The sequence below is a fragment of the Erpetoichthys calabaricus genome, chromosome 1, assembly GCF_900747795.2.
Source record: "Erpetoichthys calabaricus chromosome 1, fErpCal1.3, whole genome shotgun sequence".
Classification (NCBI taxonomy): Eukaryota; Metazoa; Chordata; class Cladistia; order Polypteriformes; family Polypteridae; genus Erpetoichthys; species Erpetoichthys calabaricus.
The window spans coordinates 328,989,638-329,017,316 of record NC_041394.2 but is presented as its reverse complement, the minus strand read 5'-3'; the positions used below and the strand labels follow the sequence as shown (position 1 = coordinate 329,017,316).

The 27,679-nt window shown below is 41.5% G+C and overlaps 2 protein-coding genes across 2 annotated transcripts in view; both read left to right on the top strand.

Moving 5' to 3' along the window:
- LOC114665934 (NACHT, LRR and PYD domains-containing protein 3-like) overlaps positions 1–27,679 on the top strand; it is a 578,897-nt gene that overhangs the window by 115,144 nt on the left and 436,074 nt on the right. The gene's annotated exons all lie outside the window — the stretch shown is intronic.
- On the top strand, positions 3,301–24,896 carry LOC114666115 (gastrula zinc finger protein XlCGF26.1-like). Its single transcript, XM_028820853.2, has 3 exons — positions 3,301–3,408; positions 11,043–11,545; positions 23,035–24,896. The coding sequence occupies exons 2-3, from the start codon at positions 11,089–11,091 to the stop codon at positions 24,537–24,539; spliced, it is 1,962 nt and encodes a 653-aa protein (XP_028676686.1). The 5' UTR covers positions 3,301–3,408; positions 11,043–11,088; the 3' UTR covers positions 24,540–24,896.

The window sequence follows — 27,679 nt, the reverse complement described above, 5'->3', positions numbered from 1 at the left end:
CCAGCAGCAGCATACTGATACAATAAATAATATCAAATTAGAGATTGATAATAATAATAATGCAGGTGAAAAACAGACAATAACTTTGTATAATGTTAAATGTTAACGTTTTACCCCCCTCCCCCCCCCCCAAACCCCCCCTCCGCCCCCCCCCCCCCCCCAGGTGGAATTGAAGAGTCGCATAGTTTGGAGGAGGAACGATCTTCTCAATCTGTGAGTGGAGCAGGACAGTGACTGCAGTCTGTCGTTGAAGCTGCTCCTCTGTCTGGAGATGATACTATTTAGTGGATGCAGTGGATTCTCCATAATTGATAGGAGCCTGCTGAGCGCCCTTCACTCTGCCACAGATGTTAAACTGTCCAGCTCCATGCCAACAATAGAGCCTGCCTTCCTCACCAGTTTGTCCAGGTGTGAGGCGTCTTTCTTCTTAATGCTGCCTCCCCAGCACACCACCGCGTAGAAGAGGGCGCTCGCCACAACTGTCTGATAGAACATCTGCAGCATCTTATTGCAAATGTTGAAGGACGCCAGCCTTCTAAGGAAGTATAGTCGGCTCTGTCCTTTCTTGCACAAAGCATCAGTATTGGCAGTCCAGTCTAATTTATCATCCAGCTACACTCCCAGATATTTATAGGTCTACACCATCTGTACACAGTCACCTTTGATGATCACGGGGTCCATGAGGGGTCTGGGCCTCCTAAAATCCAGCAAAACCAAGGAGCTGGTGGTGGTGTTCAGTTGTAGGTGGTTTGAGTCGCACCATTTAACAAAGTCATTGATTAGGTCCCTATACTCCTCCTCCAGCCCATTCCTGATGCAGCCCACAATAGCAGTGTCATCAGCGAACTTTTGCACGTGGCAGGACTCCGAGTTGTATTGGAAGTCCGATGTATATAGGCTGAACAGGACCGGAGAAAGTACAGTCCCTTGTGGCGCTCCTGTGTTGCTGACCACAATGTCAGACGTGCAGTTCCCAAGGCGCACATACTGAGGTCTGTCTTTAAGATAGTCCACGATCCATGCCACCAGGTATGAATCTACTCCCATCACTGTCAGCTTGTCCCTAAGGAGCAGAGGTTGGATTGTGTTGAAGGCGCTAGAGAAGTCTAGAAACATAATTCTTACAGCACCACTGCCTCTGTCTAAGTGGGAGAGGGATCAGTGTAGCATATAAATGATGGCATCCTCTGCTCCCACCTTCTCCTGATATGCAAACTGCAGAGGGTCAAGGGTGTGTTGAACCTGTGGCCTAAGGTGGTGAAGCAGCAGCCTCTCCATGGTCTTCATCACATGTGATGTCAGAGCAACAGGCTGAAAGTCATTCAGCTCACTAGGACATGATACCTTTGGGACTGGGGTGATGCAAGATGTTTTCCAAAGCCTCGGGACTCTCCCCTATTCCAGGCTCAGGTTGAAGATGCGCTGTAGAGGACCCCCCAGTTCCGATCCACAGATCTTCAGCAGTCGTGGCGATACTCCATCTGGACCCGCTGCTTTGCTGGCACGAAGTCTCCTCAGCTCTCTGCTCACCTGCGCTGTTGTAATTATGGGTGGGGATGTCTCTTCTATGCTGGTATCAGCAGAAGGATGTGTGGAGGGTGCAGTACTCCGAGGTGAGAGTGAGAGTGGGTTAGGGTGGTCAAACCTGTTAAAGAAGTTGTTCATTTGGTTTGCTCTCTTCACGTCTCTCTCGATGGTGGTGTAATGTGTAATGTGTAATGGTGTAGTGTAATGACATGTCTCAAATGTACAACATGCAACACGTGTATCTGGCAGCATCATGTAGAAACATCTGCTTTGTGACGGTGTCCCATCCTCAGCAGAAAGCTAATCGGCATGGGTACTGGATGGCAGTAAGCATCAACATAATTAAATGCCCACCTGAAATTATGCATCTTACATTTGCTGTAATTCAGAGTGAAGCGATTCCATACCCAAAAAACATCTCATGTGACCATTCCATATGATGTCTGACATCTGTAAAGATATGCTCTTGTTCTCGCCTTTATATGAAAACCCACCGCCACACAGTGTCAAGGGATGCATTTGAACACCATTTAAGTATTCAAGGGGTTTGTTGGAAACACTCCTGGGATTATTCAAATGCAATGGTGTCAAAAGGGAGAAGGATCAAGTATACCGACAGGTCTGCAAATTTTGCGGCAGCATGTAGAAACATCTACTTTGACCTGGTGTTCCAACTTTAACAGGAAGCTGATAGGCATGAGTACTGGTCTCGGGTTTCGAACCCAGGAATATGGATCGGAGAAGAGGGGCTAAAACTATTTGATGAAAAAAATAACATGAACTTCATTCAGGGCACTGTCCCATAAAATGCCTCATTCCGACAAATCTGAATATTTTAGATAGATAGATACTTTATTAATCCCAAGGGGAAATTTACAAAATATTTAAATATTGTTAATAATAATTAACAATATAAAAATAATTGTTAAAAATAATTTAAACAAAACAAATATCATTTTTATAGAATGTCAAAAAGAAATAAATAAAATGGCAATTATGAAACAATCGTATGAAACAAGTACAGCGATATAATGTATATAAACGAGTCATTGAATTGTGGAAAATGCATAATTAAATAATAGTCTATTTATTATTAAATTCAATGTCATTTTTGTAACAATATATTCCTGAAACTATTCAGTATTTATTCTGGTTATGTCCCGTTGAAAAAAGTTTTGGATAGAGTTACAAACTCGCATTATAAAAGAAATTAATGTGGATACTTTTCAAAAAACAGATATTATGTTAAACACAATCCCACTGGTAACAATAAAACAAATGTCATTTGTAATTAATACAAGTATTATATTGGCATGCTATTATATACACAAAATTAAATGGTTGGAAACAATCCTATATTTGAATATTTTAAAATGGATGTCAAGGTATATCTACAAACTACAGTATTTCAGATTGTAAAAGAATGAAAGCAATACGGACTTTATCCCTATTTAAATCACTTAAACTTTTTTAATTTAATAATTCAATTTAAATTTAATTAACTAAATAAAAATAAATGCTATTAATACATGTTATTAATAATTAAATAAAAAGATGCAATGAGATTATTTTGGATGTAACCAATGAAACAAATTCATTCCAAAATACATTACTTTAAGGACATAAGAAAAACAAATGGTTCGTAGTCTCAATAATAACACAAAAATTACTGTGCCTAACGTTAAACCTATGCCTAAGAAATTGAATTGTATTTAACGTGTAATGAAAGGCACATAAGTTAGGAGACGCGCATGCTCGTTGTGTGAAAAATTGAAATGATGTCATTAGTAGCGACGGAATCGGATGTGGCTATGAGAAGTTTAGCCTGTGGAAGAACATTGTGTGAGTTTGGCAAGAAAGAAGCAGGTCAACAAAACAGCGGTACGTCTTTGGTTTTAACACCACATATTTATTTCTTTTATCGTGGGCTGGCTTCGGATGTTCTTTCACCCTTCTGTCGTCTCCGTTAGGTAGAAAATGAATGTAAAAATCCACATGATTTACTGTATAGAGTAGGTGCTCGCCGGAGGGGCACGTGACATGTTGCAATGGATTTCAGTTTGGGTTTGGCCCACAATGCTTTTTTGCTCAGTGAGTCGTTTTCCCACCAACTGATCTATTTTTTAATTAGCTAGTAATATGCATTTAGAATGAAAAATGTTTATATTTGTAAGAAGATAAAAAATACGCGGTTTTTTTTGTTTTTTTTTTTTACTTTTTCCTGTGTTGTATTCTAGTAATGACCGTAATTAAAATCTGCAGCTACTTCGGTTCGGATCCAGTAGTGTATTTTGCTCTTTACGAACTAGCAGCTTAAATACCTGGTCAACCGGAATAAAAATGATGAAAATTACACTTTAAGGTTAAAAAGAGTAGATTATCCCCCATAACAAACATAATTTCAACTATGTACTGAGAATAAAAAAATTGAGCAAAACCAATTTTGTAATTTCTAGAAAGGCACTAAAATAGAAACTACTTAATTAAGGTAGACGTCCAATTAAATGCAAAAGTAGTGGCTAAGGCATTGGCAAGACTGTGAATTCAATCAGTACCCCCGCTGAGCAAATCGCATATCCTGACTGGGTTTCAATTGTTAAAAATATACAGTGGATTCAGAAAGTATTCAAACTGTTGTAGATTTCAGTTCAAATAAATAAATTTTCCATATTTGCCCAATAATCTATGCTAATCCATAATGACAAAGTGAAAAATTCTTTTCACAAAGGTGCAAATTTTTAAAAATCAGAAACTAATTTTTTCATTCGTACAAGGTATACATATTCAATATATTAAGTAATTTGTTGAAGCCCCTTTCGTCTAGGCTGAACAGATTTTAATGATTCTAAAACACAACACGACTCATTATTCCAGCAACTGTAGTTGATGCCGATTAGATCAAAGAGTGAGGGGGAGGTTCCCCCCTTGGAGTTTCATGTGACTTGTAACAATGTACATTAATTCTTTAAAAAGAAAAAGAAGTGGGCTGGTCCCTAGGAGTTTCAGAAAATAGGGCATTTTGTTAAATTCCAAGATGCAATGCATAAAAAAGGAGATTTTGGCAGCAATTACAGCTCCAAGTCTTCATGGGTAAATCTCTGCAAACTTTGTATGCCTGGATTTAGGCAGTTTATCCCATTCTTCCTGATAGACCCTCACAAGCTCCATTATATTGGATGGAAACCATTTAACTGCCAGCTTCAGGTTTCACCACAGATGTTCTACTGGGTTAAGAGACTTGTCCCAATGCAACTTCAATATGGTCTTGGCTGTATATTTTGGGTCATTGTTGTGCTAAAAGGTGAACAATCACCTGCACTCTAGAGTAGGTTTTCCTTAAGGATCTCTCTATAGTTGACTGTTCTCATCCTTCCCTCAGTCTCCCTGTCCCTGCCAACGAGAAGCACCCTGTAACATGAAGCTGCCACCACCATGCATCACTGTAGGGATGGGATTAGGCAGGTGATGAGTAGTGCCAGGTCTTTGCCAGATATAGTGCTTGGAGTTCTTCCCAAAGAGTTCCAATTTTTTTTTTTTTTTTTTTTTTTATCGGACAAAATAATCTTTTTTTCATTTTGCTCTCAGGTTAATTTAAATGTGATTTATCAAACTCCAAGCAGGAGCAGGCTAGTCTCCCATAAACACTTGATTAATGGAGTGCTGTTTAGATGGTCATCCTTCCAACTGGTTTTGGAGGACATCCAAAGCTCTGTTGGAGTAACCATTGGTTTCTTGGTCTTGGCCAAATGGCCAACCCTAGGAAGAATCCTAGTGGTTGCAAACTTCTTCCATTTCACAATTATTGAGGCCACGTTGCACCTGGGTACACCAAGGTCTATAGAAATCCTGATCTGTGCCTCACCACGATTTGATTGCGGTGGTCCAGAGAGACTTCCTTGGTCTTCATGGTTGTTTTTTGTCATGGCATGCAGTGTGAATTGTGGACCTTATAAAAACAGGTTTGTGTCTTCTAAACAATGTCCACTCAATTCAGTTTGACACGGGAGAACTCTAGTCAAGTTCTTGACACATCTCAAGGGTTACAGTAAAGGGTCTGAATACTTATATAAATGAGAGGTTTCATTTTTTTACTTTAATAAAATCCCAAACCTTTCTGAAAGCATGACTTCACTTTGACAGTTTTTCCATTTACAATTAAATCTACAACACAATTAACTGTGCAGAAAGTGAAGGGGTCGGAACCCTTTCTGTACCCACTGTACATGTAAACAATTAAAATTTGATCTTGTAGGTCACTGTGGTTAAAGGAGTCCGCATGTAAACAATTAAAATTTGATCTTGTAGGTCACTGTGGTTAAAGGAGTCCACCAAGTATATACAGTAATAAGCAATGTTTTTGAATAAACATAATTGGGAAAGTGGCAAGTTGATGTATTGGCTTCACAGCTCCAGCATCTTGGGGTATGAATATCAAAATTTGCGTTCATGAATTTTACATACTGTTTGCTCCCACCTCCCTAGAAATGTCCAGATCAGGCTAGTTGGCAATTCCTTGTGAGAGTGGTGGTGAATGGGCTCTGCAGTGGACTGGCGGTCTCTTCAGTGGCTGTTTTCTGCCTTGTGCTCAGTGCTGCCATCACAGACTCTGTTTAAACCCGTTGAGCTTAATACTCAATGTGGACTTGTTGGTTTCTGTACACAAATGATTCTGTGCAAAATTCAAGTTAAAAGTTTTAAACATGCAAGACAGACAAGTTGAACAAAGCATCGAGTAGCCAAGACTGTGTCATAGCTAGAATTGATGTAGGAGGATGAGTGGAGGACATTTTCTAAAACAAGAATGCAAAGAACAAAAAGTTACAAAAAACATTTGCAAGCTTTGATTTTTGCCAAAGAGGGTTTTGTTAACTTATGACTTTTGTAAATGCAGCATTTACTTTTATTTTTTTACATTTTTGATTTAATTAAATAAATCATAACTGAATGTTAGCATTTTAATGAAATGGCATTGTTTTAGGTTGTTTCCTGTCCAAGCTGTATTCACTCTTTTTACTTCAAATATCAACAAAATGCAATATGTAATTTGAGCAGGCATGTCCAAACTTTTGAATTGAACTGTACCTAATTCACAAATTTAAAAATCACTTGTTATCAGAAAAACAATTTATTAATGGTTGGGTGTACAATTTTCAAGTTCTTAAGACATCAAACTGTGAGCGACGACTAATTCTGACCAAACTGTTAATACTTCTTCACTGCCCTGTTGTGCTGTTGTTTTTCTCTTTCCTGTTTGTCAAGGGAAATTGTATGTTGGTTGATGAACTTGTATTCTGTAATTCATTTATTTTTTACAAGACTATTACTTCATTTATCTACAGTGAGAAGCAAAAATGCTGGGACATTGAGATAAAATGGGTTATTTTTATTGCATATTTATAAAATGTGTGTTCTAGGTCAAAAGATGAATATAAGATTCAAATAAAGAATGCCAGCTTGTATTTCTGGGCAATGTTTTACATATAACAAATAATTTTGGAATAAAATTGTGTTTAGTGACTCAATTCCAGATGAGCAGAATTATTGGGATAAATGAATGTGAGAACAAAAAAAGTTGGTTGAAGTTAATATTTCGTCACATACCTCGTACACTCAATAACTGCCCCAAGTGAGTTGACCCACTGACATCCCTAGACTCTTAAGAACTTTCTTTGGCCTGCTCTGTCAAGCCTTTATGGCAGCCACTTTCAGTTGTTGTTTATTCTGGGGTGTTTCTGACTTCAGTTTGCTCTTCATTAAGTGAAATCTATTCTGTACTGGGTTTAAATCAGAAGTCTGTATCTATACTTTTTTATTCTGATGGAGTCCTTAGTTAGGCAGGTCAGTTTTGCTGCCTCCAAGCTCCAGTGAGGCAGTTGTTTGGATCACCTTCATTATTTACATCATCAAAAAAGACAAAGGCACCAGGTGGGTATTTTTCGTACGTGGATTACTCGTTTAGCCGGATGTAATTGTTGACAATTTGGCACGATCCTGGATCTGTCGGTTTTTCGAAACTCTTGCTGGATGTGTTGTCATCATTCTACATAAATAAGGATTAGCGCACACACGTAATCGGTGTCCGTGCATGGAATTCATTCAGTCGTGGATTCATCGTTCATGAATGAGTGACCAATTTATATCGGTACGCAACTCATAAGAAGAGAATTTCATATAAAGAGGGTTTTGCGCGATCTGCAAGATCCTTTATTGCTCCTGGAGGAAATTCTTTTCGAAAGATACCACTTTAGCCGAGGGGGAATATTGTACCTCAAAGATTTATTAGGACCTTATATTTTGAAGTCAAACTTGGTGAAGTCGGGCTCTCACAACCACACAGACAGTAGGCATTGCTTTGAGGTTTTTTTGCAAGGGGCACTTTTTTTTTTATATACTGTAGGCGATGCGGAAAATCAAACTAAAAGTGCAGTTTGCCAGGCAATTCGTAAAGTCTGTTTGGCTCTGAAATATTTCCTTCGGGTTTTCATAGTGTTTCCTGGACACCTGCGTGTGCAGACAATAAAAGAGGTGTTTAATGCCATTGCAGGTAGGTAATACACAGGCAAAAACACCCACAGTTCCATAAAGAATCTCACAATCAGCCTAACATTCTCATTACACAGGATTTCCAAATGTGATTGGGGCACATGGGACTGATCAGAGTGGAGTTTGATCAAACATTATTTGGAAAATGTACCTCTCCTCCTGATGAATAATCAGGCACAGTGTCTTCATCAAATATTTGACCTTCGTCAATATCTCGTTGGTCAGACACTAGTTCTAGGGATATGACATTCTCTGCAACTGACCCAACAAAAAAGGGGGCTATATGGAACATACCTATGGCACACATTGAGGACAAATATATGCAATGACCATCCTTTACCTGAAATGAAGTGACCACTGCATCCTGCCACTGGTTCTGAGGAGGAGCTTCCCCCTGGAATGTCCTCAGAAACAGGGCGATGGGCATTTTGCTGGAGAGCCAACTCTTCTGCAGGGGTTAGGTCTGGACCACGTGGACCTCCACCTGTTTTTTGCTTGTCTGCCTTCTTATTAGCTTTAAAATTAATGTTCTTTACATTATATATGATTCTTTATGTCAACAATTCTGTAAATAGTTATATACCAATTTTTACCAGTTTGAGGTATATTCTTGTACTTCACTTTAACCTGTTCCCATGTTCTCCTTGTGCTCACGTTTGATCTGGAATTATGACATATTAAATAATAATTAATCTGACACATAGGAAATGAAACGCTGCTATCAGTAAGTACAATGCACACTACTTAGCGTTTAATTTGTCGGCCACTTTTTGCCAGCCGTCTTTTCAGGTTTGGGCTGCTTTTGCAGTGTTACCCCTTGTGCATATTAAATCTTGAAATCCTTCAAGTAACTAACTAACTAACACACACACACACACACACAGCTTGTGTGAAACAATGTGCCCGTTCTTTCGTCATTTTGTTACAGCCTATCAAAGAGTGGCTGATCATGTTTTCTAGACTCAATATATATGGGCTTTTCACTCTGCACGGGTGCGCGCATTCATCTCGGATGACTAGATCCAGCTTGACTAATCTACTATGTGGCTGCGTTTGAAAAACCAACTTATCCCGGAAGAGTTTCACCGGCATTAACTCATCCAAGATCAGGCATCTGATCTCGGATGATTTAAGCAACGTACGGAAAATACCCCCCAGTTCTAGAAGCTATCCTGCATGCCCAGGCCATGACAATGCCTTCTTCACGCTTGACGGATGAACTGATGTGCTAAAGAGCTTTTTCAGTCTATCTCTTTCTCCACATTTGTCTCTTCCCATCATTCTTGTAAACAATACATTTATTTCTGTTGCATACTTTTCATGCAAACAATGTAGCTCAAAGTGCTTTACAAGATGTCAAAGAGAAAGTACTGTTAGTCTCTAAAGATAAATCCTATGCCAAGGACAGAAAAAAATAAAATTTGCAGGGGTTCCAAGGCCAAACGCCCACTCAGCCCCCACTGGTCTAGTGGTTCGTCTTCCCGTTTTCTGCCCATAACGCTTTCCTCCAGAGCCCTTTGGCCCATCTTGTGAATTTCTGTCTGGCCTTTCTGCTGTTGATGCCAATGAGAGGTTTCTGTGTTTCTTCTCTTTAATTCTTTGGTGACAGGTGAAAACTTTTCACTTTCACCCCTGCATCCTTTCATTTCTTTGGATATTATTTTTGGTTTTCGCTTCACAGCTCTAACAACACTCCTGTCATCTGCTGTGCTGTGCTGTGCTTATCCGAGGACATCCTGCTCATTACAAAATGGCTTCTTTCTTTGACAAAATGTTCCTTCCTGTTGATTTTTGGAATGTCTAGTTTGTCACCAGTAGTATTTGTTGAACTCTCATTTTTAAAAATGTTTGCTTTTCTGTCATTGTCATTTCTCCGTTTTTCATCTTGATTTGTACCTCTGTTGCCAACACCAGACCCCCAAACTCAAACTCCCAATGACTACAGCTAACCCTCCACATTGGGAGCTATGTTATGTGTTAATAATCGCCTGTGATTCATTTGTCCCAAATATTTCTGGGGGACAAAACACAGCAAATGTTATTTTTTCCAATATTCTTTATGTTGTGTGTAGAATAGAAATAAAAGCTGAGATTCTGTACTTTAGTCTTATATTCATTCTTTTTTTACCAAGAATTAATGTTTTATGAATATGTAACAAAAATAACCCATATTACCTCATTGTCCCAGTAATTTTTGATTCTCACTGTATTGTAGTTCATTTTTATTTTTTGTTCTCATTCAAAAGACTGACTCAATCATTTTTTTTTTCATCGACTTGTAGTTTTATCATTCAATTTAATTGAACAGTAAATATCATCAAGTTATTTAAACCTTGCACAATGGCACAAAAGAATACAATCAAAATTATAAATGAAAAACATTTGGCCTTTGACCCAGTGTTTTCTGAAATTTGGTTTCAGCAAAGAAATTTTCATTGTGGGCCGTCACTAATCTGTTTCTAAAAGAGCATTTGCTTCTTTCAGAGTTCACCATGCTTTATTGTTCCGGCAAAGTGGAGGAGTAGGAGAGTTGGAGTCTTTCTAGGCATTTGTAATTATATCACACAGCACCAAAGACTGCTCCTAGAGGGGACTGGGTGGTCTCGTGGCCTCGGAACCCCTGCAGATTTTATTTTTTTCTCATTTTTTTTTCTTTGTTTTTCTGTCCTCCCTGGCCATCTGACCTTACTTTTATTTTATGTTAGTGTTATTATTTTAATTCTTATTTTGTGTTTTTTTTTTTTTTCTCTTTCTTCATCATGTAAAGCACTTTGAGCTACATCATTTGTATGAAAATGTGCAATTTAAATAAATGTTGTTGTTCACACAGGAACATACAGTAAGTTACAAAGCAAGACAAATTCCTGTTCACATACTGTAGTGCAGTGTTTTAAATGATTTCTTTTGTACTTGTTTCCCAGAGTTCACAAAAAAGATGCAAATCAATGATTCACTTTTTGCTCTGTTTGTAGAGAAAAAGAGGAAGCTGTAAGTTCCAATAACACTTGGATATGTGAGATGGAGAAGTGCCAGGCTGCCCAGCAGACTATGGGAATGAAATTTAAATGTGAAGAGGGGCTCTCAGAAGGAACAGGCAATGTCAAAGAAGAGGGGATTCTTGCACTAGACCAGGATACCATTTTCACATGTAGCATCCAGAAAACGACTCTGCACGTTAAGGAAGAGGATTGTGAATGGGAATCTGCCTTTAATGAACAAGAGGATGTCTGCTTTAAGAAGGGAGACAGAAGCATTAAAAAAGACTCTGATAATATTAACCCTGTGCTGAAACATGAAATTGCAAATTTTGTCAAGAAAGAAGACAACAAATCAGAGTCTCTCCCTGCCGATGGACGTCCAGATTCAGAAAGTCCGAGAATACGCAGTTCTCTACAGGAAGATGTTATCCAAGTAAAGTCTGAAACTGACATGAAGAGGTTTGACAAAGCAATATCTCCAAGTAAATCGCTTGCAGGTATGTGTTTTAATAAAAGTGAATGAAGTGTAAAATGAAGAGAGAAGCGTCTTCACAAAATGTTGAAGCACAAGTCTATTAATGTCTAGTATCTTTATTTTAAAAGCAGAAAAAGTACCAATTACAATTTCTTAGTTGTTTTAAGATTTATTTGGCGTCAGCATTTTTTTTTCCAAACCTTTATATATATATATATATAAATAAGTTTGCATAGAAACTGCAGTATCAGAAGAAACTGTGTAATTAATAAAAGGAGTACAGTGGAACCTCTGGTCACAACCGTAATTCATTCCAAAACTCTGGACGCGACCAGATTTGGTTGCGGACCGTACGTAATTTCCCCATAAGATTGTATGTAAATACAATTAATCCGTTCCAGACTGTACGAACTGTATGTAAATATATATATTTTTTTTTAAGCACAAAAATAGTTAATTATATTATAGAATGCACAGTGTAATAGTAAACGAAATGTAAAAACATTGAGTACCAGAGAAAACTAACATTGTAAGAGTTTGCGCTACACCCTTACAAACCGCTCACTGTAAACACTTTTTTTATGAGTTTTAAGCACAGGGTAAAAAATTAAATACCACTTCTCTTGTGAAACTTTTCAAACCATCCTCTACTGGCTTTAAATTCCTCACCTTCACCACTCGAAGAAGGATTTTTTTTTTCAGCAAATCGCCATGAATCTTCCTGGCTTTCTCGCGTATGATCGGCTCGCTTACGCTATCCCCTGCAAGTTGCTTCTCGTTCAACACACTAGCAACAGTTTTTCCACCTCTTCCAGCACTTGAGGCTTCTGCTTGGTTAACATTGTAACTCCTTTTGCAACATCAGCTGCTTTGTTAGGCCCTGTATACGCAAACAAAAGAAAAAGGAAAACGGACAATGGGAAATCATTGCCACATACGAACGCGTGTAGGGAAACTGGCCAGCAGTGTTTTTGTTCGCCATCAGTGTGTGGTCGTGAACAGATGCAATATTTTGGCAAACTATTTGATTCAACCCGATTTGTACGTGTTCAGAAACGTTTGTGACCAGAGGTTCTACTGTATCTTACCCAAGTGCCTATTTGTGTATTGTGGACATTAGAGGGCACTGTCACTCCTCAAACCCAACATACAGACACTGAGGACACAAGTTAAAAACACCAAGAGGTTGTTTAATTTTTGTAAACTCTTCCCAATTCTTCTCACAGCCACAAGTAACTAGCAATATAGCACACAATGATTATTTCTCTCTGTCTCTGTCTCCATCGCTCCTCTCAGCAAGCTTTGTCCACCTTCCACCAGCAAGCTTTGTCCACCTTCCACCTGACTGTGGCTCATCCCTGTGAGATCGGTTCAGTCCTCTTATATTGGTCAACCCAGAAGTGCTTCTGCTCTTCTGAACACGTCGTCTGCTGGCACTTCCGGGATAGGCGGAAACCTCGTGCCATATGGTTCCTCTATATTCACAGCACCCAACAGGGCTGAGATACAGAACGCCAAGTCCCATGATGCCCTGTGGGGAGGCAGTGCCTTAAAGAAGCTGACTTCCCCCTTACTTTCATGGGCGTCCCGGCCAGGTTGCAATGCTGGCCGTCTCTTACAGTATATACTGTACATAAATCCTTGTCAGGATCACCTGTAAGTGAAATTTATTTTACTTTGCTCTAAATATTAATTCCACTTTTGGTTATCTAGATATTTATTTTTATATCGTTGCTGCTTTGTTAATAACCACATTGTCTCAGTTGTACTTTGTGTCCAGGGTTACTTCACCATTGCATTGTCGATTTTCCACACACATCAGTTGCTGACTTTTTGTCTAAGAATGAGGGGTCGCATTAGTATCTTTGCTAATCCATTATGTAAAAAATTAAATCGGAGATGCACAAAATGAAGAATGATTGAAATTAATAATTTTTTTAGATCCTCTAAGCCAGAAGGAAGGTATTTGGCTTTTATTACAGTGGACACTATGAGATACTTTATTGCACAACTTAAATGTGTGAATGCTATGTTGGATAGACTGGCATTTCAGCTAGATTAGAAGGCCTGCTGGAAAGGACAGAAGGTGGAGTTATGAGTTCTGGCCCCTTGTACACGATGGCAGCATTCTATTAGTGGTACTCGCAATTGAATACCCACAAATCAGACTGGAAAGGCCCTACCAGGGATCTTGGGTGGCAGATGGGAGAGCTGCAGGTGTTAGAAAAACATGAGATTTTATTTTTAGGCCATATCGCCCAGCCCACCCACAGGGCAATTCTTTGAAACGCACTGCCAGAGAAACACTGTAGTGTTGAAGAAAAGCCAGAGCTCTGCCCTTAATCCTTTTGATTTACAATAAGACGCCAGAATTTGCCTCTGCTTCTAGTACTGCTGCTTTTACTACTCAATCAGTACAACTCAACTTCGTTGGCACAGAGCTGTTTTGTAAGGTGAAAGTGCAACGTTAAGAGAGGCTTGATGAAAAATATTAAAGCTATCAGACATGTACAGTATTGACCTTTGGGATGAAAGCTTGAATGATAACATTTCAGTTTGTACATTTTTATTATTTATTTTGGGGTGGGGGCTCTGAAGGGGAAAAAATGACACTCTTTTTATTATAAAAAAAATGAAAGTAGGTGAACACTTTTTTTCAAGGTGCTGCTTAATATATTTGTTCATTTTCCACCGCTTATCCAAAGCTGGGTCATGGAGGAAACAGTTTTAGCAGTAAGTTCCAAATGTTCTTTTCCCCTGACACACATGCCAACTCACACTGTGGGATCCCAAGGCCATCTGGGAGATGATATCCTCCCCGCAAGCCCTGGGTCTTCCCTGCCATCTCCTCCAAGTTGGTTATGCCCGTAAATCCTCCATAGGGAGCCATCCAGGAGGCAGCCATATTAGATGCCTGAACCACCTCAATTGCCTCCTCTCTAGAAGGATGGTCAGCGGCTCTACTCCAAGCCTCTCCCAGATGTCTGAGCTTCTCACCCTATTTCTAAGTTAAAGCTTAGCCACGCTACTGAGAAAGCTCATTTCAGCCTCTTGTACTAGTAATCTTACTTCTTTTGGTCATTGCCCAAAGCTCATAACCATAGACAAGGGTAGGAACATAGATCAAGTGGTAAATTGACAGCTTCATCTTCTGACTCAGCTCCTTCTTCACCACTACAGATTGGTATAGTGACCACTTCACTGCACTCTACACCTCAATCAGTCTGTCGATCTCAGTGTCTCATTTTACTCATGAAGAATACCAAAAGGTACTTAAACTCCTCCACTTGAGGCAGCAGCTCACCTTCCACTTGGAGAGGACCGTCCACCTTTTTCCTACTGAGAATCATGGCCTCAGATTTAGAGGTGCTGATCCTCATACCTGCCGCTTCAAATTCAGTCATAAACCATCCCAATGCGTGCTGGAGTTCTCAGCCCGATGAAGCCAACAAGACCACGCCATCTGCAAAAAGGACTGGGGCGATTCTAAGGCCACTGAACTGGACCTGCTCCCCTCCCTGGCTGCGCCTTGATATCCTGTCCAAGAAAACCACAAACAGGGTAGGAAACCAAGAACTTCCCTGGCAGAGTCCCACATCCACTGGAAACAGTGCTGATGTTTTCCAAGAATGCAGACACAGCTCTAACTGTGATTATGCAGGGACCAGATACCCCTTTTAAGGGGCCCCAAACCACATACTCTTCCAGCACCTTCCACAGTATCCTTTGAGGAACACAATCATATGCCTTCTCCAAGTAGACTGATTGGGTGTACTCCCATGCCCCCTCCAGAATCCTCATGATGGTAAAGAGATGGTCCACATTTCCACACCCTGGACTGAATTCCCATTGCTTCTCCTGGATCTGAGGTTCTTCAATTGGGCGGAGTCTCCTTTCTATTACCCTGGCATAAGCTTTCCCAGAAATGCAGAGGAATGTGATCCCCTGATAGCTGGTGCACACCCTCCTGTCCCCTTTTTCAAAAATGGGGACTACCACCCTGGCCTACCACTCCAAAGGTAATACTCCCGAAGACCATGCAACATTGATCAGGCTTGTCAGCCATGACAGCCCAACAGTTTCCAGAACCTTCAGCATTTTTGGGTGGATCTCATTCACGCCCGGGGCCTTGACACTACATAGTTGCTTAACTACATTGGTGACCTCCCTCAAGGAAATGGGCATTGATCCCCCATCAGTTTCTGCCTCTGGCCCCTCCACAGAGATGCCCTTAGGTTCAGGAGCTCCTCAAAGTGTTCCTTCAACCACCAGACGACATCCTTAGTTGGAGTCCACATTTCCCCGCTCTTGCTGAGAACAGTCTGCGTGAATCCCTGCCTTTCCTTTCTGAGTTCTGATAGTTTAGCAGAACATCTTTGAGGCCAATTGATAGTGGATGTCTTCAAACTCCACCTACACCCAGATTTTTGCTTCCCTGACCACCAAGGCCACAGCCCTTTTAGCCTGTTGGTACTTCTTTTCTGGTTCAGGAGTCTCCCGTTTTAAAAATACTTGGAAGGACCTCCTTGTTCAGTCTGATGGCATCCCTCGCCTCTAGTGTCTACCATTGGGTCCTTAGGTTGCCACCTTGAGAGACACCTATGGCCTTCAGGACGGAGTTCATTGCAACTGCTTCCACAATGGAGGCATTGAACAAGGCCCATTCGGATTCTATGGCCCTAGCCTTTCCCAGGATGTGGGAAAAGGTCATTTTGGAGGTTGGAGTTGAAAGTCTTCTAGACTGGGGCTCCCCCAGACATTCCTAGGCCACCCTCACTACTCACTTGGGCTTTCCGAGTCTGTCCAAGCCCCTTCCTCAATCATTTGACCCAAGTCACCTCCAGGTAGTGATCATTTGACGCTTCTGCCTCTCTCTCCACCCAAGTGTCCAGAATATACAGCTGCAGATCTGATGATATAAATTGATCATAGAGCTTTGGCCTAAGGTGCAGTGGTACCAAGTACACTTATGAGCCACCTTGTGTTCAAGCATGGTGTTCGTTATGGACAAACATTGCCTAGCATAGCTATCCAACTACAAAACACCACTTGGGTTTAGATCAGGGAGGCTTTTTCTGTCAATCACGCCTCTCCAGGGGCCTCATGTGTAACGCCATGCATAGAATTCACACTAAAGCATGCTGCATGGACAAAACTGGAAATATGCGTATGCACAAAAAAATTTGGATGCATAAGCAATATTATACTTTCCCTTTATAAACTCAAAGTGAATTTTAATGCACATGCATGCGCCTATAGCCCCACCCTGAATCCTCCCCAAATTTCACATATTTGAATATACAAATCAATATTAATAGCCCCTTCCATTCAGTGTTTTGTTCAACAGACAATGGCAAAAGCTTGTGGGGGAAAAAAAGAAAAATTTCAGCAAATACGAAATGGAGGCAAGGAAAAACGTACTATTTGTTGGCTTAAGCAGTAGTATAAGTAACAAAAAGAAATTGACGGAATGATACAGCGTGGCAGGACACACTCAAAAGTTCAAGTGTCCGAAATAAAAAAGAAGGTGGTCAGATAAAAAAAGTCATATGAAAAGGTGAGTCGTACCCCACAGTCTTTTTATTCTGTTTCAAACAGTATTACAAAAGCTGATCCCCATACTGAGGACGAGACTCCAGGTGGTGATGGTGCTACTATGCTCAGCATGTCTTTGGGCGCTGGCTGCACACACACCTCTACCTCGGAAACCACAGGGAGGCCATCTGGATGTTGGATGTGGATGTTGTTAGAGATGTGGCCAATGAACTAAGGAATGTAAGGGCTCACCCTGCCCGGGATTGGTTCCTGCCTTGCGCCCTGTGTTGGCTGGGATTGGCTCCAGCAGACCCCCGTGACCCTGTGTTTGGATTCAGCGGGTTGGAAAATGGATGGATGGATGTAAGGGCTGTACTATGTGAGATTGACCACAAATAAAATGAATTGGTTAAAAAATAAATGATGCATCTGATTTACATTCAAACAAAGTTGTAATGCTGTTGGATTTGGATGATCATTTGGTGGGTCAGGTTCTGGTTCATCATACCACATCTCTACAGGTTACAGGCAAGCCACGATTATGTGCCACATTATGTCAGCACGCTACATGCTCGCACAATGTGACACAATTTCTGTGGACTACTGAGTAGTACATTAATAGAGTGGAAGTGATTTCTATTTAAATAAGCAAATTAATTCTCTGAAGGCACCTTTACAGTGTAGCGTATCCTTAAAAGGACTGCTTGCCTTGTGCCACACTAGTTGGTTGTACCATGTTTCCCCGAAAATAAGCCCTAGCATGATTTTCGGGCTGCTCTGTAATATAAGCCCTAGTCAAGATCATCAGCTGAAAAGTAAGGCGCCTAAGGCCAGATTTATACTTTACGCGATGCGACGCATGTGCACGAAACATCCATTAAATTCCGAGGACACCTTGCCACAATATCTCTGAACAGGATGTTTAATAATTACATCCATCAATTCTGGGATGCACCCATTCCAGAAGCATTGGCGCAAGACAGAAACAAAATCCCTAGATGGGGCACAAGCACACACATACACTGGCATCGTTGTAGCTTCACCAAATCCCCAAACCTTCATGTCTTTGGATGGAAAACTGAGCACACTGTGGAAACCCACCAGGAAAACATGCAAACTCCAGGCTGGGATCACAAGGGATGTGACTCCCTGCGAGACAGCAGAGCTAACACTTTGCCACCCCCCATGTGTGTAACTATTAACAGTATTCATTATTTAAACAAAGTTAACAATTTATCTGTAAAATGTAACATACATATTTTTAAAGTATTTCATCATGAAAGTGATATCAAGTATTAATCTAAGAATTCTAAAAGTGCAGAGAGCTGGAATATCATACATTTAATGTGTTCTGTGTGGCAATGCTGCTTGCCGCTGCTGTCAGGTCAGGAGGAAGCCCCAGAAGTGCGTAGCAATTTAACAACTGGGTCGGTTTTAAGATAACGTTTACGACTGTCTACTTTAATGACAAAGCTATGGGATTAAAGAGGACATTTCGAGTTTAAAGCTGAAATTTCCACTTTAATCGCAAAATAGACATTTTCATTATGTCCTTTTCTTTTTTTTTCCTTTGTGGCTCAAATATGCCACCGTACGTTCTGATGGTATTGTAAAGGTGCAAAAGAAGAAAAAGATGGCATGGGAGACCTTTAAAATGTATCTCATCATTACTTTGGGGAGTATGCGACGCTTGAATATAAAAGCACCATGAATGTATTTGTATATTGGCATTTTGCTTCACCACATTGAAGCGCACACATCAATCCCGGAGGATCCTCAAAGCTGCTGGAGTAGCAAGAAATTCAGGGTTTGAATGTGGGGAGTGTGGGGAACAGGCCGGACACAGACAGGTAGATATCATTATGTGCACCACAACATGTTTATTTACAGTATTTACAAGTCAGTGACACACACACAACCCAGTGCCGCAGCACCAATCACCCACAAGTCCAGGCCCTTGCACAATGCCTCTCTTCTGGTCCACCTCCACTCCTCTCCTCTCCTCTAAGCTCTGTCCTCTTCCACCTGACTCCAGCCATTAAACGGAGGGAGGCGGCCCCTTTTATACACACCCAGATGTGCTCCAGGTGCATCCCGATTAGCTTCTGCCGGCACCGGAAGTACCGGCTGCGCACCCGGAAGCACTCTGGGTGTCCTTGGTCTTCTTCCCCCCAGCACTTCCGGGTGTGGCGGAAGTGCTGAGGGCCAAGGCTCTATAGGCACTGGGGTGCCCCCTGGCGGTAACCACGGGCCCCTATAGGGTTGAGCTTCTAAACTCTGTTCCGTGATCCCCAAAGCCACCTTTGCGGTCGCCCCCACGTGGTCTGGGGGAGGCGTAAGCTCTCCTTCGGTCCTCCTGGGCGTCCTGGCTGGGTACCACCCCCAGCCTCCTGTGACAGGAGTTATGACGATATTTCAGAAGAAGATGACATGACTGTATTTGGATAAATGTATATTGTTGTACATGAATAAATATGATATCCCCTGAAAATAAGCCCTAGTGCATCTTTTGGAGCAAAAATTAATATACAGTGGTGTGAAAAACTATTTGCCCCCTTCCTGATTTCTTATTCTTTTGCATGTTTGTCACACAAAATGTTTCTGATCATCAAACACATGTAACCATTAGTCAAATATAACACAAGTAAACACAAAATGCAGTTTGTAAATAGTGGTTTTTATTATTTAGGGAGAAAAAAAAATCCAAACCTACATGGCCCTGTGTGAAAAAGTAATTGCCCCCTGAACCTAATAACTGGTTGGGCCACCCTTAGCAGCAATAACTGCAATCAAGCGTTTGCGATAACTTGCAATGAGTCTTTTACAGCGCTCTGGAGGAATTTTGGCCCACTCATCTTTGCAAAATTGTTGTAATTCAGCTTTATTTGAGGGTTTTCTAGCATGAACCGCCTTTTTAAGGTCATGCCATAGCATCTCAATTGGATTCAGGTCAGGACTTTGACTAGGCCACTCCAAAGTCTTCATTTTGTTTTTCTTCAGCCATTCAGAGGTGGATTTGCTGGTGTGTTTTGGGTCATTGTCCTGTTGCAGCACCCAAGATCGCTTCAGCTTGAGTTGACAAACAGATGGCCGGACATTCTCCTTCAGGATTTTTTGGTAGACAGTAGAATTCATGGTTCCATCTATCACAGCAAGCCTTCAAGGTCCTGAAGCAGCAAAACAACCCCAGACCATCACACTACCACCACCATATTTTACTGTTGGTATGATGTTCTTTTTCTGAAATGCTGTGTTCCTTTTACGCCAGATGTAATGGGACATTTGCCTTCCAAAAAGTTCAACTTTTGACTCATCAGTCCACAAGGTATTTTCCCAAAAGTCTTGGCAATCATTGAGATGTGTCTTAGCAAAATTGAGACGAGCCCTAATGTTCTTTTTGCTTAACAGTGGTTTGCGTCTTGGAAATCTGCCATGCAGGCCGTTTTTGCCCAGTCTCTTTCTTATGGTGGAGTCGTGAACACTGACCTTAATTGAGGCAAGTGAGGCCTGCAGTTCTTTAGACGTTGTCCTGGGGTCTTTTGTGACCTCTCGGATGAGTCGTCTCTGCGCTCTTGGGGTAATTTTGGTCGGCCGGCCACTCCTGGGAAGGTTCACCACTGTTCCATGTTTTTGCCATTTGTGGATAATGGCTCTCACTGTGGTTCGCTGGAGTCCCAAAGCTTTAGAAATGGCTTTATAACCTTTACCAGACTGATAGATCTCAATTACTTCTGTTCTCATTTGTTCCTGAATTTCTTTGGATCTTGGCATGATGTCTAGCTTTTGAGGTGCTTTTGGTCTACTTCTCTGTGTCAGGCAGCTCCTATTTAAGTGATTTCTTGATTGAAACAGGTGTGGCAGTAATCAGGCCTGGGGGTGGCTACGGAAATTGAACTCAGGTGTGATACACCACAGTTAGGTTATTTTTTAACAAGGGGGCAATTACTTTTTCACACAGGGCCATGTAGGTTTGGATTTTTTTTTCTCCCTAAATAATAAAAACCATCATTTAAAAACTGCATTTTGTGTTTACTTGTGTTATATTTGACTAATGGTTAAATGTGTTTGATGATCAGAAACATTTTGTGTGACAAACATGCAAAAGAATAAGAAATCAGGAAGGGGGCAAATAGTTTTTCACACCACTGTAAGACCCTGACATATTTTCAGGGAAATACGGTAATGCCAGCTCATTCTTTTGGTGATTCATCGCTGGCTGATGTAATTTGTCCAGCAACGTTGCAATAGCAATGTGTGAGTAGTTGACCGCTTCAGTTACATTTGGTAAACTGGACGTTGCTGTGAATTGTGATTTGATGTTTGCCAGTTCAATCACAGTGTAAGGAAGTCTCATCTATCCACATGACAAGCGGATAATACCATCTCATACAGCTGGCATAACATGATTCAGTGATGATTGTGAAATACCTGATTGGTCAGCAAGTTCACATTGAAAAGCTCCTGCAGCTAAAAATCCGAAGGCGCACAGAACTTGCAAAGCAGCAGGTAGAACACAATTTCTTAAAGTCTGCCTTTGTAAAGCTGGCGCCAGTTCGGCACACAGTGCCAAGAGGGTAGCTCTTGGAAATTGAAATCAACTTAGAAGGCAGTCATCATCATCATCTATAAATATGCACTCACTTCTAATTCTTCCATTTGTGACGTCTTCTAACAACGCTAAAGCAGCTGTGGTAGTTGGAATAGTTTGGCTGTTTTGTGCACCATTATATTGTTATAAAATGGTTACAATCAAGTGAATTAAATTTGTAAATGATATATACAATTAATTTCAGTGTGTGTGATAAATCCCGCTTCATGGATACGAATCTAAAAAAGAAAGAGAAATGACACAGAAACCGTAGCACTGCTTTGATGCTGGGTGCCACCAGTTTGCAAAACCAAGCAAAAACATGTGAGGCTGTCATGAAAATGTGCATAGCTTTACACAAAGATTAGTTTTCATACATCTCAAAGTGTGTGTGTGTAAACGAACGTACACCACATTTCTGTGCATACACACCGTTTATACATGAGGCCCCAGGTGTCTCCATCATTAGCCATGTGGGCATTGAAGTCCCCCTACAGAACTGTGGAGTCCCCAGCTGGGTCCCTTTCCAGGATCCCCTCCAGTCAGGCCTGGTACTCCGAACTGACATTTGGTGCATAGGCAGATATGGCAGTTAGAGTCCTCTGCTTCATGACCTTCACCCTCACAGAGGCAGCCGTCTCATTATCCGGGACAAACTCAAACATGGCATTGACTAGGCAGGGACTCAATAAGAAGTCCACTCCCATGTAACGCCTTTTCCCCGGGCAACTCCATAGTAAAGAAGAGTCCAACCTCCTTCAAAGGGTTTGGTTCCAGAACCAAGTGAGTGGGTGCAACTATATGTAACTGGTATCTCTCCACCTCACCCACCACCTCTGGCTCTTTGCCCCCAAGAGAGGTGACATTCCACGTCCCAACAGGCAGTTTGTATCTGGGCTCCAGTCTGCCAAGGCCACTGCGTTCAACTGCTGTCCAGGTCACATTGCACCCAGCCCCAATTCCACCTGCAGGTGGTGCTTCTGCAGGAGGGCAGTTCCATGTTACATTTTTCGGCTGTGCCCGGCAGCCAGGCACATGCCTACAGCCACCTCTCCCAGGCCTGGCTTCAGGAGGGAGGCCCTGTTAACCCCATACCGGGTCGGGTACACTCTTTAAATTTATGGGTTTTCATTATTAGGGGCTTTGAATCGCTCTTTGTCTGACCCCTCAGCTGGGACCAATTTGCCTTGAAAAGCCCTTTCAGGAGCTTCTGCTCCAGACAACATAGCTCCCTGTAGATCACGGGGGGGCAATCAAACCTCTCTTCTGCAATAACGTGGTAATTCCCAGTGACGTGTTTAATATATGTGTTTAGCATTTCAAATTCAACATTATCTACTGCCGTCTTTCTGTTTGCTTACTTATTCTTTATTTTTGATTTTTAACAGATTTTCAAGAGGATGTGCCTTTCTTCAGTCAAGACCATGAGCACCAGGCACTTCCTACTGAAGAGAAACTAGACCATTTTACTGAAGATGGCAAGCCATTACTGACCAAAAGCCCTTGTCACAAAACCCTTGCTGGAAAGAAAAAACACTGCTGTAAAGAATGTGGCAAGCAATTTGTACACTTAAGTGGCCTCCAGGCTCACATCAGAATTCATACTGGGGAGAAGCCATATTGCTGTAAAGAATGTGGCAAACAATTCACACGGCCATCAGGTCTTCAGGAACATGAGAAAATTCACACTGGGGTGAAGCCGTATCACTGTACAGACTGTGGTAAACAGTTCGCATACTCGAGTAGTTTGCGGACTCATAAGAGAACTCATACTGGAGAGAAGACATATTGCTGCACAGAGTGTGGCAAACAGTTTGTACACTTCAGTGGTCTTCAAGTACACAAGCGGACACACACAGGAGAAAAGCCACATTCCTGCAAAGAATGCGGCAAGCAGTTCATACACTCAGGAGCACTTCGAGAACATGAGAGGATTCACACCGGAGAGAAGCCGTATCATTGTACGGAATGTGGCAAGCAATTCACATACCGGAGTAATCTTCAAACGCACAAGAAAATTCACACTGGAGAGAAGTCCTATTGCTGTATGGTATGTGGCAAACACTTTGCACACACAAGTGGTCTTCGGACACACAAGAGAATTCATACTGGCGAGGGTTCGTATTGCTGTACAGAATGTGGGAAGAAGTTCACATGTTCAAGCAGTCTGAAGGTACACAAAAGAATTCACACTGGAGAGAAGCCATATTGTTGTAAAGAATGTGGCAAGCAGTTTACACAGTCTAGTGCTCTTCAGGAACATGAGAGAATTCACACCGGAGAGAAACCGTATAGTTGCCCTGAATGTGGAAGACAGTTCAATTCCAGAGGCAGTTTTCACAACCACAAGAGAATTCACACGAGAGAAAAGCTGTATTCCTGTACAGAATGTGGGAAACAGTTCATACACTTATGTAGTCTGCAATTGCACAAGAGAATTCACACCGGAGAGAAGCCATATTGCTGTAAAGAATGTGGTAAGCAATTTAGACTTTCTGGTGCTCTCCAGGAACATGAGAGGATTCACACCGGAGAGAAGCAGTACAGCTGCACTGACTGTGGAAGGCGGTTCACTTACACGGGTAGTCTTCGCAAACACAGGAGAATTCACACCGGGGAAAAACTGCATTCCTGTACAGAATGTGGCAAACAGTTCATACACTTAAGTGGTCTTCAGGTGCACAAGAGAGTTCACACAGGAGAGAAGCCATATCACTGTAAAGAATGTGGAAAGCAATTTACCCGGTCTGGTGTCCTTCAGGAACATGAGAGAATCCACACCGGAAAGAAGCCGTATAGCTGCACTGAATGTGGAAGGCAGTTCACTTACACAAATAGTCTTCGCAAACACAGCAGAATTCACGCGGGGGGAAAACTGTATTCCCGTACTTAATGTGGGAAGCCATTCATACACATAAATGGTGTTCATTTGCACAAAGGAATTCACCTTAATTTAATTAATTAATTTACCTTTTCATTCTGTAAAGAATGTGACAAGCAGTTCCATCAAAGATTTGCTTACAGTACACAAGAGAATTTGCAAAGCAAATGACCGAGAACTTATTTGCAGAAGGGAATGCAGCAAAGTATGCAGAATCTTCCAGTGGAAACTTGGCCAAATAAATATAGAATTTTAAAACTGCAAAAATGTTGAAATCGTGTAACAGAAGGGTAAAGTTCTAATCCATTCAACTCCTGTGCTTGCAGATATTTCTTAAAACCATTTTCTCTGTTAGTTAGTCATTTTACCTTGAATCGATCTATAATTAACTGGCCTTTTTATTTCTTGTACTGTGAGAGCTTACATTCATTTATAGAAATATGTGCATTTTTGTCAGAGTTCTAAGCTTTTATCTCTCATTTGTCATTTTCCCATTTAGTTTGTTCCCCAAGGATGTTACATTGTGTGTTAATCATGGCAGGTAACGAAGTGGAAAACATGAAAAAGCAGAAGAAAGTTCCTAAAGATGATAACCTTAAAAACTGGAACCAAAACTATATATTAAAAAAAAATTACAGATAACCCATAGAGAAAAGCCAAGCAAAATGACACCTTTTATTGGCTAACTAAAAAGATTACAATATGCAAGCTTTCGAGGCAACTCGGGCCCCTTCTTCCTCAAAAGCTTGCATATTGTAATCTTTTTAGTTATCCAATAAAAGGTGTCATTTTGCTTGGCTTTTCTCTACATTCATAATGGCTAACATGGTACAACACCCTAGTACTACAGATAACCCATTGTAACAGACGACCGGCTATGGACTCCGGTCGTCACCCCCAGGCCGCTAGGAGGAGCCCTCCGGACAGCATATTTGTGCCCCGAGTTCCAGCAGGGCCTCATGGACTTTGTAGTGTTTTGACACAGCCCTGCTGGATACCTTGGGGGCCGCCAGGAGTCGCTGTAGGGGGGCTAGTGGGCTCTGGCATGCCCTATAACCCGGGAGTGCATCCCAGTCACGTGACTGGAAGAAGCAATGTGCTCCCGGGATGAAGAAAAGGACTTTGCCCTGACCCGGAAGGAAAACGGACTTGTGGGTTTGGCTTGGAGCCACTTCCGGGTCAGGGGCTATAAAAGAACTCTGGGAAGCCCAGAACACTGAGCTGAGCTGGGAGGCAGGGTGGCGACGTTTCTGGGAGAGGAGGAGTATTGTTAGAGAAGAGTATTGTGTGTATGAGTGTGGTGGAAGGAGTGCTTGGTGCACCTTATAGTAATTATAAAATAAATATAATTTATACATTCGCCTGGTCATCAGAGTGGTACCTGAGGGTTCGAGAGGTGGACACGAGCATCAACTGCTACACCATATAAATGCTTTCTACCAGGGCTGTGAAGTCGATGCACAAAACCTCAAACTCTGACTTTGTAATTAGGCTAATATACAGTGTCCTCCATAATGTTTGGGACAAAGACACATTTTTCCTTGATGTACACCTCTGCCCACAGTTTAAAATTACAAATAAAACAATTCAAGCATATTTAAAGTGCACATTGCAGACTTTCATGTCAGAATATTTGCATACATTTCAGTCACAACATGTAGAAACTACAACACTTCTTGTAGATGACCCCAAACCCCCATTTCAGGACATAGCAACTGAACTTTGTCGCATTTCAAGTACCTGTGGCAGCCATGCACGCCCAAGCCATGACAAAACTTATTTTAACAGATGAGATGGTCTGCATTGGATCTCGGGCAGTTCCATTTTGTCTCCACACTTTGCTCTGCTGCAGGTTCATCTTTGTCTCTTCACTCCACTAGACCTTTTCCCAGAATTCTGCAGGCTCTTTTAAGTCCTTTTTTACAAACTGTAATCTGGCCATCTTGTTTTTGTGGCTAACTAGTGGTTTGTATCTTGCAGTGTGTCCTCTGTTTTTTTTTGTTCATGAAGTCTTCTATTTTTGTCTCTGACACACGCATCTGCCTCCTAAAGACTGTCTGATCTATCAGACAGGCTTTTGGGGGTTTCCTTTAACATAGTGAGGATTTTTCTGACCTCAGCTGTGGTGGTCCTCCTTAGCTTTACCAGTCCCTTTGTGATTACTGAGCTCACCAGTGAGTTCTTTCTTCTTAATGATATTCCAGACAACTGATTTAGGTCATCCTAAGGTTTTACTGATGTCTCGGATGGTTTTATTCTTATTTTCCAACCTCATACTAGCTTGTTTGACTTTCATTGGCACAGCTCTGTTCGCTTCCCAGGTCCTCCCTGCGTGGAGTTTGCATGTTCTCCCCGTGTCTGCGTGGGTTTCCTCCCACAGTCCAGAGACATGCAGGTTAGGTGGATTGGTGATCCTAAGTTGTCCTTGTTGTGTGCGTGTGTGCCTGTGGTGGGCTGGCGCCCTGCCCGGGGTTTGTTTCCTGCCTTGTGCCCTGTGTTGGCTGGGATTGGCTCCAGCAGACCCCCATGACCCTGTAGTTCGGATATAGCGGGTTGGACAATGGATGGATGGGTGGCACAGCTCTTGTCCTCATGTTAAACAATGGCAACTATGGATTCCAAAGGGTCAAAGCAAGGTGAAGTATCTTATGAAGAAAAGAAATATCCCAAAGGTTATGGTGCCCTGAATCGGGGGCCCAATGCATAAAAAGTGTTGTCATTTCTACATGGTGTGACTGTGATGTATGCCAATCCCTTTAAATGGAAGTAAGCAATGTGCAGTTTAATCAGGTCTGAATTGTTTGATTTGTAATTTTAAACTGTGGAGCCAAGGGGTAAATCAAGGAAAGATGTGCCTTTCTCCCAAACATTATGGAGGGCACTGTATATGCTATACTGATTGAAAGCATGCAAGATACAAGGCTTTTCGTCATTGACATCATGAATCATCAGCCTACTATTTAGCACCCTAAGCTGTGAAAGTTTGAGTTTAAATCTGGTAACAATGCCACTGGCTGTTTTATATTATTTATTAAATTTTACTTATAAAGTTGAAATAATTTTACCAAAAGGCTAGAAGAATAAATTGTTAATTGAATCAGTATATCAGAATCATTATATTACACTTTGCATTTAGTTGGAGCCGGATTACA

Excerpts from the sequence above, each read along its gene's own strand:
- LOC114666115 (XM_028820853.2), top strand. The coding sequence starts at position 11,089 with ATGGAGAAGTGCCAGGCTGCCCAGCAGACTATGGGAATGAAATTTAAA. Across the intron at positions 11,546-23,034 it reads TCCAAGTAAATCGCTTGCAG|ATTTTCAAGAGGATGTGCCT; the intron begins GTATGTGTTTTA and ends GATTTTTAACAG.